Source organism: Eleutherodactylus coqui, chromosome 2, assembly GCF_035609145.1.
Source record: "Eleutherodactylus coqui strain aEleCoq1 chromosome 2, aEleCoq1.hap1, whole genome shotgun sequence".
Lineage (NCBI taxonomy): Eukaryota > Metazoa > Chordata > Amphibia > Anura > Eleutherodactylidae > Eleutherodactylus > Eleutherodactylus coqui.
Genome location: NC_089838.1, coordinates 190,209,510 through 190,222,312, shown reverse-complemented (window position 1 = coordinate 190,222,312; position 12,803 = coordinate 190,209,510). Strand labels below are relative to the sequence as shown.

General features: G+C 49.7%; 1 protein-coding gene across 1 annotated transcript in view; it reads left to right on the top strand.

Moving 5' to 3' along the window:
- LOC136612033 (store-operated calcium entry regulator STIMATE-like) overlaps positions 1-12,803 on the top strand; it is a 77,190-nt gene that overhangs the window by 13,627 nt on the left and 50,760 nt on the right. Inside the window, exons 2-4 of the mRNA XM_066592099.1 lie at positions 5,073-5,121; positions 5,456-5,551; positions 11,830-11,951. Coding sequence (XP_066448196.1) covers positions 5,073-5,121; positions 5,456-5,551; positions 11,830-11,951 — 267 coding nt within the window. The remainder of the gene's footprint in view (positions 1-5,072; positions 5,122-5,455; positions 5,552-11,829; positions 11,952-12,803) is intronic.

Below are 12,803 nucleotides of genomic sequence, written 5' to 3'. Positions count from 1 at the left end.
GATTGGCTGGAATCGGCACGTGACGGGGCGGAGCTACACGGAGCCGGCATTCTGCACGAGCGGCCCCATAGAAGACTGCAGAAGACCCGGACTGCGCAAGCGCGGCTAATTTGGCCATCGGAGGGCGAAAATTAGTCGGCTCCATGGGAACGAGGACGCCAACAACGGAGCAGGTAAGTAAAAAACTTTTTATAACTTCTGTATGGCTCATAATTAATGCACAATGTACATTACAAAGTGCATTAATATGGCTATACAGAAGTGTATAGACCCACTTGCTGCCGCGGGACAACCCCTTTAATGCACCTTGAGAGACAAGATGGGGTAACAGCTCACTGAAGGATCAAATTACATGCTCCCTACAGAAATCTATGGAGGTAAAGGGGCAGAAGCCAAGTGAGAGAAGCAGAGAGACTCCCACAAATGTGGCTGCTGCAGCTAATTGGTGTTTTATTGTCTCCGTGTTACTGGAATCAGATTTACAATGCTCAACACTCCTAAATCCTTCCATGCTGAGTGACTGTGTTTGGGGAGAGGACTCTTCTCTGTGTGCAGTGTATGAGAGACGTCATAGCAGCTAGTCTCCACCCTCCAGCTCAGAGCAAACCAAATTATAGAAACAGCCTGCAGAGGAGAAAGCTGCTAAAATGGAGGAAGCAAGTCATATAATGGCCAGAAATGGCCCTAATCTATATGTATATACATAGCCGCTTATTCCGAAAAGTCACCTGAAACAAAAGGTACGCTCAAACTTGTATCATACTCTTCAGCACATTTTATAAACTTCACATGTTATAACAGAAATGACTGAAAAAGAAATCTAAACGTTTCAATTGTATTTTCTGGTTTTGATAGCCATTCTTGATTTTGTGGCTTGGGGTATGGGGGATTGTTAGGTAATTCCAATTAAATGTACACTAATTGTTAAGAGATGTTAAATGTCCTATAATCTACTCAGTAAAACATTCTTGCTTTTATTTGATAAATTGTAAAACTAGAAGCATACAGATGTGGCTGTACCACTAGGTGTCTCTTTAGCTGACAACTTCTTCCTCTTTGCAGTGCAGTCACATAGTGAATGTCCGGAGTTTAATATATTTTTTAAGCAACTAGGTCTTAGTGCATTCATATTGATTACAACAAAAGTTGGACATTTTATTCATACCGCCGGTGCTATGAATTACAGTGGCTATAGCATAGACAGAGATTAGACCTCCATTCAAGAAATGGGATAATTTGCCATTTGACTTGTACATTAAATAACTGACTATACATGAAAAATCCTTACACCCTACATGTAATGACCAAGGACAGGACTAACATTTCTGTCTGATACATTTTCAGACCTATGGAATAATCAAAAAGTCCGCAGAAGGATTTCAATGCATTCTTATTAGAGATGAGCGAACGTACTCGGATAAGCACTACTCGTCCGAGTAATGTGCCTTATCCGAGTACCGCTGTACTCGTGCTGAAAGATTCGGGGCGCTCCGCTGCTGACAGGTGAGTCACAGCGGGGAGCGGGGCAGAGCAGGCGGGAGAGAAGGAGAGAAAGATCTCCCCTCCGTTCCTCCCCGCTCTCCCCTGCAGCTCCCCGCTCCGCAGCGCGTCCCGAATCTTTCAGCACGAGTACAGCGGTACTCGGATAAGGCACATTACTCGGACGAGTAGTGCTTATCCGAGTACGTTCGCTCATCTCTAATTCTTATACTAAATGCTGTGCACGCTTGTGGATTAGTGCACTGCTTCCATGCAATGTTCACTGATTTTCTTATGTTTTATAGTACTGGAAGGCCACATAAAGTTAATCCACACATCTCCTATCTTGTACTAGTTAGTAGGGAATGACCAGAGTGAATTTGGTTCCCCTTTTCCCTCGTGAAATTGATTGTGTGTCAATTTGCAGGGAATACACAATGTTCTGTGAAGTTGGCGAGTATTTCCACCCCCCCATTGATTTCGGTGGGCTTTCATGGCACGTACTACACACCAAAGTTAGACATGCCGTGTATTTTTTTCCTTGCAATCACACATCACATTAAAAAATACGCTCAAGTGAACAAACCCATTGAAATTGGTGGATTCTATTCACTACATATTACTTGCACAAAAAGTGCGCATGTAATACGCTGCACAAAAACGCTCATATGAATGAGCCCTTATTTTGTGCTTTAGCTTACTTTGCAAATATATGTGTGTGTGTTGTCCAGAATGGAGAGGAGCTCTGCAAGGGGTGGAGTTGAGGCTCTGTATGTGATTATATTATGAGGGGGAGCTTTGGATGTGATTATACCGCTGGGAGGAGGGGAAGCATTGGTTGCGATTATACCGCTGGGAGGAGGGGAAGCTTTGGTTGTGTTTATACCGCTGGGAAGAGGGGAAGCTTTGGTTGTGATTATACCGCTGGGAGGAGGGGGAAGCTTTGGTTGTGATTATACCGCTGGGAGGAGGGGGAAGCTTTGGTTGTGATTATACCGCTGGGAGGAGGGGGAAGCTTTGGTTGTGATTATACCGCTGGGAGGAGGGGGAAGCTTTGGTTGCGATTATACCGCTGGGAGGAGGGGGAAGCTTTGGTTGCGATTATAGCGCGGGGAGGAGGGGAAGCTTTGGTTGCGATTATACCGCTGGAAGGAGGGGGAAGCTTTGGTTGTGATTATACCGCTGGGGAGACGGGAAGCTTTGGTTGTGATTATACCGCTGGGAGGAGGGGAAGCATTGGTTGCGATTATACCGCTGGGAAGAGGGGAAGCTTTGGTTGTGATTATACCGCTGGGAGGAGGGGGAAGCTTTGGTTGTGATTATACCGCTGGGAGGAGGGGGAAGCTTTGGTTGTGATTATAGCGCGGGGAGGAGGGGGAAGCTTTGGTTGTGATTATACCGCTGGGAGGAGGGGGAAGCTTTGGTTGTGATTATACCGCTGGGAGGAGGGGAAGCTTTGGTTGCGATTATACCGCTGGAAGGAGGGGGAAGCTTTGGTTGCGATTATACCGCTGGGAGGAGGGGGAAGCTTTGGTTGCGATTATACCGCTGGGAGGAGGGGGAAGCTTTGGTTGCGATTATACCGCTGGGAGGAGGGGGAAGCTTTGGTTGCGATTATACCGCTGGGAGGAGGGGGAAGCTTTGGTTGCGATTATACCGCTGGGAGGAGGGGGAAGCTTTGGTTGCGATTATACCGCTGGGAGGAGGGGGAAGCTTTGGTTGCGATTATACCGCTGGGAGGAGGGGGAAGCTTTGGTTGCGATTATACCGCTGGGAGGAGGGGGAAGCTTTGGTTGCGATTATACCGCTGGGAGGAGGGGGAAGCTTTGGTTGCGATTATACCGCTGGGAGGAGGGGGAAGCTTTGGTTGCGATTATACCGCTGGGAGGAGGGGGAAGCTTTGGTTGCGATTATACCGCTGGGAGGAGGGGGAAGCTTTGGTTGCGATTATACCGCTGGGAGGAGGGGGAAGCTTTGGTTGCGATTATAGCGCGGGGAGGAGGGGGAAGCTTTGGTTGTGATTATACCGCTGGGAGGAGGGGGAAGCTTTGGTTGTGATTATACCGCTGGGAGGAGGGGGAAGCTTTGGTTGTGATTATACCGCTGGGAGGAGGGGGAAGCTTTGGTTGTGATTATACCGCTGGGAGGAGGGGGAAGCTTTGGTTGCGATTATACCGCTGGGAGGAGGGGGAAGCTTTGGTTGCGATTATACCGCTGGGAGGAGGGGGAAGCTTTGGTGGCGATTATACCGCTGGGAGGAGGGGGAAGCTTTGGTTGCGATTATACCGCTGGGAGGAGGGGGAAGCTTTGGTGGCGATTATACCGCTGGGAGGAGGGGGAAGCTTTGGTGGCGATTATACCGCTGGGAGGAGGGGGAAGCTTTGGTGGCGATTATACCGCTGGGAGGAGGGGGAAGCTTTGGTTGCGATTATACCGCTGGGAGGAGGGGGAAGCTTTGGTTGCGATTATACCGCTGGGAGGAGGGGGAAGCTTTGGTTGCGATTATACCGCTGGGAGGAGGGGGAAGCTTTGGTTGCGATTATACCGCTGGGAGGAGGGGGAAGCTTTGGTTGCGATTATACCGCTGGGAGGAGGGGGAAGCTTTGGTTGCGATTATACCGCTGGGAGGAGGGGGAAGCTTTGGTTGCGATTATACCGCTGGGAGGAGGGGGAAGCTTTGGTTGCGATTATACCGCTGGGAGGAGGGGGAAGCTTTGGTTGCGATTATACCGCTGGGAGGAGGGGGAAGCTTTGGTTGCGATTATACCGCTGGGAGGAGGGGGAAGCTTTGGTTGCGATTATACCGCTGGAAGGAGGGGGAAGCTTTGGTTGCGATTATACCGCTGGGAGGAGGGGGAAGCTTTGGTTGCGATTATACCGCGGGGAGGAGGGGGAGCTTTGGATGTAATTATACTGCGGGGAGGAGGTTAAAGTGTTGAGTGATTTTACTGCTAGAGAGGGTAGCTGGAAGTGTATTTAGGGATTGGTGCTTTATATTTTATATTTGAGGGCGGGGCCACTTCACTCTGATTTTAGTACAACGATTATAATGGGGGGAAATAAAGGCACTGGATATGGCCATTGGGAACAGTATTACAGTAGTTGTGTTCTTGCACATAAGGGAAAGGGACAGTATTCTATTACTATTCTTGTAGAGAGCTGGTCGGACACAATGTGTATATTGTATTGTACAACATGCATGCTGCAAAAGACAATCAAGGCAAAAGTTTTAATTAAAATGAATTGTAAATCTGTTTTATTTAATAAGATGTATGCAATGCAATAAAAAAATGTCTCCAAAGGTATCCATAGCCTTTAAAGAGGAGTTTGAGATTTTTCCAAAAATATGACCTGCTTTTTTTTTCCAGAAGCACCATTTCTGTATCGGCTGTGTTTTGGTCGCTTTTTCTATTCTCAAATAAGCCCTTTAAATTAGATTTATAGCTTGTTTTATAGATGATGTAGGCACCAGTATTACCGCCCATAAGAAATTGGCAGTGCTATATATGTGATTCTGATCTCTACTACACATTTATGCAATTTGTTCTACTTATTTTGTGATTTGCTTAAGAAAATGTAATCCTGTTTTTCAGTGAAACGCTGGCAGGAACCTAAAGAAGAAAGGCGTCCATGGAGAATCTGGTTAGCACTTACATGCATGGGATTTTAATCTTTTGGGGTTTTGGGAATATTGAACTGCCCCCACACAAGGACATTGGGTTTGGGAGCTTATCGATGTGATGTATTTTACAATGTGGATCTATGAATGTATGTGCATGGTTTACAGAAGCAAAATACATTTTTCTTTTGCAGTCTGGTAAGTGGTTTGCGTAGACCCTGGTATATGATTGTCTCAGTAATGGGGTTACTTGTGTTTTGCGGTGTGTGGGAAGGATGGGGGGAATTCTTTGAAGCTGCCTAGTGTGCAAATGCGTATTGCAAAATATATTATGCATCTATCTTTTTAAATCTTAAGGTTTTTTGACACCTCTAAACAAGCCATCGGTGCGCTCTTCATTCATTTCACAAATGTCTTTCTCTCGGATCTGACTGAAGAGGATCCTTGTTCTTTGTGAGTATTGAATATTTAACTACATTGTATGTTTGAAGAACTAAATGTCATCAATGTCCTTGTGCCTGCTGTACAAATGACATTGGCCTCATGGTAATCAGACAGGTACAGAATGTATAAAACATGTCTATTGAAAGTGGCTGAGATGAAGAATGGTCTTAGTGACTAGAGTAGCCTTATATCCTTTTACACAGAACGATTGTGGCTTATTTTCCATATGTTTATAATACTCTGCATTTCCATTGAGTGGCTGTGCTCTCATTGATGCCAAGTCTTCATGCAAATTCCTGTCTATAGATTTAATTAGTAACATAAGATTGTTAAGAATTAAAGGAAAGGTTACAACATAATTACGCACTTTTTGTATAGCTTTTATCAGACTGTTGTATGATTTTTATTTTTAATGACTCTGTATAAGTGGTTTTATGCCTGTATCACATTGGCATGTGCTTGCTTTTATTTCTCGTCTGTATAATTGGGGGACACAGTAAAGACCTTGGGTATAGCTTCTGCCACTAAGAGGCGACACTAAGCATAAAAGTGTTAACTCCTTCCACTAGCTATACCCCTCCTGCAAGCATCGTGCTAGCTCAGTTTTTTGCTTAGTGTCTAGGAGGCAGGACTGTCTCTCCTGCTGAGACTATTTTTTTATTTTTCATTTTTATCCGGAAGACCAGGGACTCTCCCTGTTAACCCACTGAGCAGGGCGAACAGAGGAGAACTCAACCCTCTGTTGTCTGCCCCCAAACTGAGTGTGACCCACCAGCCATAGAGCCCCCCTTACTTATGGTCCTGCATCAGTCATGCGGTAAGTATGCGGTTTTGTTGTGTCAGTCCTCCGCCGTGCGGACCAAACGGGTAGTGGGTAGTTGCGCTTCCTACGGCTTCTACTTTGCGCTGTGTTTTGTGTTTCACGCTGTCTGCACCTGCTGCACTCCTGCAACGTGTATTGTGCCGCGTGCGGCTTTGGTTCTCCTGTGTTCCGCCTGAGACTTGTGTTGTGCGGCTCTCGGTGGGCCAAGCTGCGGCTGGTAGTCGTTTGTTGTTTTGCGCGCGCTGCCGCCCGTGGAGTCTTCCCGACGCGTTGCACACCACCACCCCACCCCTCCTCAGTGCAACTCTCTGTCACTTGTCGCTGCGCTGTACAGCGCAGCGACACTCGAGTTCTCCTGCCGACATGGGTTAACCGCCCCTTGGAGTCCGGTGTGTATCAGGGGTGGCGCGGCCTGTGTGTCTCGGGCGCGTTCATTTGAGTATGGCGCTGCACGGCCATTCGAGTCAGGCGTGTGTTCCAGCCGACGCGCGTCTATTTAAGTATGGCGCCGCGCGGCCATTGAGTCTGGCGCAGCGGCGACCCTCTTGAGCCGGGTGCGGAGACCCGTGTGCATCGTGCGCTGCGCGGCCATTGAATATGGCGCCCCGCGGGCCCGTGTTTCGGGCGCGGCCATTTAATAAGGCTCCACGCTGCCCGTGTTTCAGCCATTTAGCTGGGCGCAGCGGCGGCCCCTGAGCTTTGGGCGTCGCGCGGCCATTGATTTGGCCGTGTGTGTCAGGCGCTGCGCAGCCTTACATACGGCGCTGCGCAACCTGTGCGTTTGGTCCGGACGCGTGTGGAGCGGGCGTCTGAATCGGGTGCCAGGCCTGGTATTGTCAACACTGCTAAGTGTTTCAATCCGGGCGTGGTCATCATATTTGCCGCCACATCAATTCGCTAGCAATATAGGTGCCTTCGCTGCTGCGGGGTCAAGGTTTTTGACTGCTGCGCGGGCTTATGCTTTGCTGAACAGATAGTCGCTCCCATCCTCCTTCCCTGCTGCTCCTCCGGCAGTTCCCTGCAACCAAGCGTACGGCAGGGTCCATATATAGGATGACGGACGGGGCGGCCAGAGCCACATACTGTGCGCTCTCGCTACGATACGAGCTGTACATCCAGCAGAGATTATCTTGTCTTATGGACAACAGTGGTCAGACTAACGGTCAGCATTACTCTGAGCTTGCTGAACCCATCGCCCCTCATGTTTGCTCCGGACTGGCTTGAGCCTTGCCTATCGGTAGCTCCCCTATTGCCCCTCCTGCAGTTCCCTGCAGCCAGCATACCGCAGTGTCCGTAGCCAGGGTAACGCGGACGGGGCCGGCCAGAGCCACATAACAAGTGCGCTCTCGCTACACTACAAGATTACATCCAGCAGAGATTATCCCGTTTTATGGACTAAGTGCATCAAGCCTTGTCAGCGCTACTCTGGGCTACCTAATTGCTCCCCACGTCTACCAAGCATCGGGTTGAGTTTCCTTGCCTATCGATAATGCCCTGCAGTTTCGGCAGCCATTCGTACCGAAGAGCCCGCGTCGAGAAGGACACGCGGAGAGGTGCAGACCAGAGCCACATATCAAGTGCGCTCTCGCTAACATGATATTGCATCCAACAGAGAGGATCTCGTACTGACAACAGTACAGGGGGTCTCTTGACTCATTGCTCCTCATGTCCGCTCCGGGTTGAGCCTTGTCTGTCGGTAGCTCCTCTGCTACCCCTCCTCCACTTCCTGGCAGGTAGACGTACCACAGTGCCCGTGTCGAGGATGACGCACAGACGAGTGGCCGGAGCCACATACTATGTACCAACCGGAGTATATCTCGCTTACAAATGACAGGGTTCAAGCTGATTGTCAGCAGTTCTCCAGACATGCTGAGAGCGGTGATACCTTCCGTACCCTGAAGGAGCACATGCACGGGTCCAGAGCTTCCACTCGGTAGCGCCCTGTGGCCCCTCCTGCAGTTCCCTGCATCCAGGGGCCGGACAGAGCCACAGATCATGTGCGCTCATTGCTACAGTATGAGATTATGCCCAGCAGAAAATGTCTCATCTCTCGGACAATCAAACTGATTGTCAGCTGTACCCCGGCCTTGATCCTGGCCTACCGGCTAGCTTGCCTAGTTGTTACCTGCAGGCAGCCTACCGCAGGCACCGAGGTCAGGATGACACGTGGACGGGCCGGCCAGAGCCATGTACGGGATATGCGATCTTGCTATGACATGAGATTTACATTCACCCAGACTAGGCCGCTATATGAGCAATATTGTCGAACTGCCTGTGGGTTTTTTCTCTAGCCTTGCTGAGACCTGCAGTACCTTCCAAATGGAAAGAATACTATCACAGGAATCTGCGAACACATCGCACATCATCTCCGCTCTGCAGCGGGTGAGCTCACTCACCGGTCCTTTACCTAATGGCTAGCGCCCCGGGGATGGACCGGCTGCTGCTCCCGGCAGGCAACTTGAGGGCGATCTCCGATTACAGGAGAGCCGCAGGCTGGAGCGGCATACTATGTACGCTCTCGCCACAGCAGAGACATCGAATGGTATTTTTGGGTCCCAATTAGAGCTGGGTGGGGGTGGGGTGTAGATCGTCTATGTGCTCCCCCTCCTGTCAGCTTTGTCATGCCTATCCACTGTGAGTCCGCTCCCTATGGACGGTCTCGGAACTACAAAGCATCTTGTGTTTTTTTTCTAGGAACCTGGACTGCTAGTTCTATCAGCCGTGTCCGTACGGACAGGGGGTAGCTCAAGTCGTCTAGACTACAAGCAGGATACCGGTTGAGACAGAATTCCCGTCCGACCCTAATGGCTGCAGAACAGACCACGTTTTTTCCTGTATTGTGGATGGAGAGACTGTGGCCGTAGAAGTACTTGTATTTTAGAGCAGTCTCTAATTGCGGATCAGGTGTTGGGTACTGATCCTCAGCAGAACAAGTTCATCTGATTCTCTTGCAGGAGTAGAGGGAAGTTAATACTTTCAGTGGAGTTAAGGCGGACGGATCCAGCAGCACGCTGCAACCCTCCTGCATTGTTCTCCCTGCATTATTGCTTGCAGGAGACCGGGAATCAGTCTATACTTGTACCGTCTATAAATTCTTAGGCCTCATGTCCACGGGGAAAATCAGATCCGCTGCAGATTCTCCATGGAGAATCTGCAGCGGGTCCCTCCTGCCCCGCGGACATGAGCGCTGAAAATAACAATAAATCAGAATAAACTCACCTCCCATCCGCTCCGTTTCTTCTCTTCGCTGCGGCGTCATCTTCTCTCGTCGCGGCCGGATCTTCTTTCTTCGGCTCGGCGGATGTGCATGATGACGTCGGTGACGTGCCCCACGCATGCGCCGGGCCGAAGCAAAATGATCCGGCCGCGACTGAGAGAAGATGGCGCGGCGCCGAAGAGAAGAACCGGAGCGGGTGAGTAAACTCTGATTTTTGTCTCCCGCGGATCCGGACGGCTTCCATAGGCTTCAATAGAAGCCCGCGGGAGCCGTCCCCGCGGGAGACCCGCACGAAAATGGAGCATGTCCGGATTTTTTCATGCTCCATTTTTTTTAAAATTCCTTTTATTGACGATCCGCGGGTATTTATCTACCCCGCGGGTGGTCAATGCATCCCTATGGGGTGCGGATCCGCGGGCGGAAGAAGAGTTAAAATCCGCTGCGGATTTTAATTCTTATTTTGCCCGTGGACATGAGCCCTTAGGGTTTGTCTCTCTCTCTGTCTCCTGATGTTTCCTCAAAGAGACAAGCGAGAGTCCCGTACCGGTGTACCCTTGCGGCCTTGCTGTGCAACTAAGCTTTTTTGTGCCCAGTGGATTCAAGTCGTTACAATGAATTCCAGTACTGGGCCAGCCTTAGTTGACTATTCAGTTAGTCGCCATTCCAGAGGATAGACGTCTTCGGAAGCCCACGGTTTCATGCAGAAAGTGGATGCTGTGGGCATTGTCTCAGGATCACTGGGCCGAAGGATCTCTTCAGGCAGGTCTTTTTCGTTCATCAGCATCGGACAGCCGACATCACGGAAGGGGGCTGACGGGGTACACAACATCAGGATCATGCTGCGCTTCAGCTAGGCGCCTGGGCCAGAAGTCGATCCTGGGGTGCTAGTTCCCCCCTCACATTCTGGGGGTAGTTTACTGCGTATACGACTTCTCCAAAATAATCGAACCGGGAACTTCCCTCCGCAAGCCTTCCAGCTTTGGTCAGCACAGCGAAGAGGTGTAAATTGCAACAAGCGGTTTCTTCGTTGGCGCCTGGAATGGACTTTCTTCCTTACGGCGAGACTGTGAAGGTGATATTGACAACCGGAAGGTATATGGAAACTGACGTACAACTAGGTCGAATGTTGGAGGGCCCCCAACTTCCTGAAGTTTCGACGCTCATAGCTCCACAGCTCTGGCTTGGATGCCTATTTTGTATCGAAGGTTGTTATCAGGAGACTGCCGTTTTCGACCTGCTGTATATGCTGCTGGTGGTATCGGGATCCACTTCAGTGAAGGATTTGGTGGACACCTTTCAAGTAGTGCCTTGTTCCAAGGAACACTCCAGTGGCACGGGGGCCTGGTCCGACTACGCAAGAGTACCCCTCTCAGATAGCATTCTGCAGTCGCGCTGGCTTGCTGCTGGTAACCCTGGCAACTCCGAGTGGATCCCTGCCTTTCCACGGTGGCACTTGCACCGGCTCGTGGCAGTTCAGGGTTACAGTGTCAGGGAAGTCATATTCTCAGGCCGTGTTATGGCTCATATAACTCGAATGGCGGGTGCTTCGTTGGGAGCTCCTTATCTGGAGTTCATTCTTCCTCCCGGAGGATGGATGGGACCGTTGCTCAGGCCCCTTTATGCTCTGTCTCTGAGCAGGCTGGATGCATCCATTAACGCTAGCCGCAGGTAAAGCACTGATTACGATGCTTTACACATGCGGCTAATCATATTTTCCCGCCCCCTTGGGTACTGCTCTAGAAGCTCCCAAGGTCTTTGCTGTGTCCCCCAATGATACAGACAGGAAAACTAGATTTTGTAAGAACTTACAGTAAAATCTTTTTCTCGTCTTGTTCATTGGGGGACACAGCACCCACCCAGTCTGGTGTAGGACTGTATACTCCTCTGGTCTAGAGGATCCTCGGTGCAGTCGCACACTGTGTTGGAATGAGTTACAGTTCGTGAGTATTGTGATTTATTACCTATTATTGTTGTATCCTACTCCTACTGCTTGCATACAAACTGAGCTAGCACGATGCTTGCAGGAGGGGTATAGTTACTGGGAGGAGTTAACACTTTTATGCTTAGTGTCGCCTCCTAGTGGCAGAAGCTATACCCAACGTCTTTGCTGTGTCCCCCAATGAACAAGACGAGAAAGAGATTTTACGGTAAATTCTTACAAAAATCTAGTTTTTCCATTCTAAAACATTGTAATCATTTGTATATGTTTGACTAGTATCTACCACTCATCATATTATATCTGTACAGGTACCTGATGAATTTTTTGCTGGATGCCACTCTTGGAATGTTAATTATATGGCTGAGTGTGAAATTTGTATCCGCAATCGTGGAGCAGAGAGGATATACATTACTTGTGTTTGGTGAATATGGTAAGGATCGTTTCTCCTTTTTTTCATGTAAGCCCAACTAGTAGTATGTTTTAAGGTCCATTTAGATGGGACAAATGTCAGGCAAACGATGCCCGACACTCGTCCCTGTGTGTCCTTGCTCCCGCGCTGTTGCACGGGAGCTAGAAGTGCTGGTTCACTCACAGAGCAGCCAGCATGGGGGCTGGGAGACTGCAGGAGATTTCTCTCCTCGTGCTCCCCCACCCCTCTCCATTGACTTAAGATTGCGGACGTTTAGTACTGAAGGCTGCCATTTACATTTACCAATCAGTGTTCAGCTCATCGCCCATAGTTTATTCAGCATTAAAGGGGTTGTCCCGCGGCAGCAAGTGGGTCTATACACTTCTGTATGGCCATATTAATGCACTTTGTAATATACATTGTGCATTAATTATGAGCCATACAGAAGTTATAAAAAGTTTTATACTTACCTGCTCCGTTGCTGGCGTCCTCGTCTCCATGGTGCCGACTAATTTTCGCCCTCCGATGGCCAAATTAGCCGCGCTTGCGCAGTCCGGGTCTTCTGCAGTCTTCTATGGAGCCGCTCGTGCAGAATGCAGGCTCCGTGTAGCTCCGCCCCGTCACGTGCCGATTCCAGCCAATCAGGAGGCTGGAATCGGCAATGGACCGCACAGAAGAGCTGCGGTCCACGGAGACAGAGGATCCCGGCGGCCATCTTCAGCGGTAAGTATTGAAGTCACCGGAGCGCGGGGATTAAGGTAAGCGCTCCGGTAAGCTTTCTTTACCTCCCTGCATCGGGGTTGTCTCGCGCCGACCGGGGGGGGGGGGTTAAAAAAAAAAACCCGTTTCGGCGCGGGACAACCCCTTTAAACA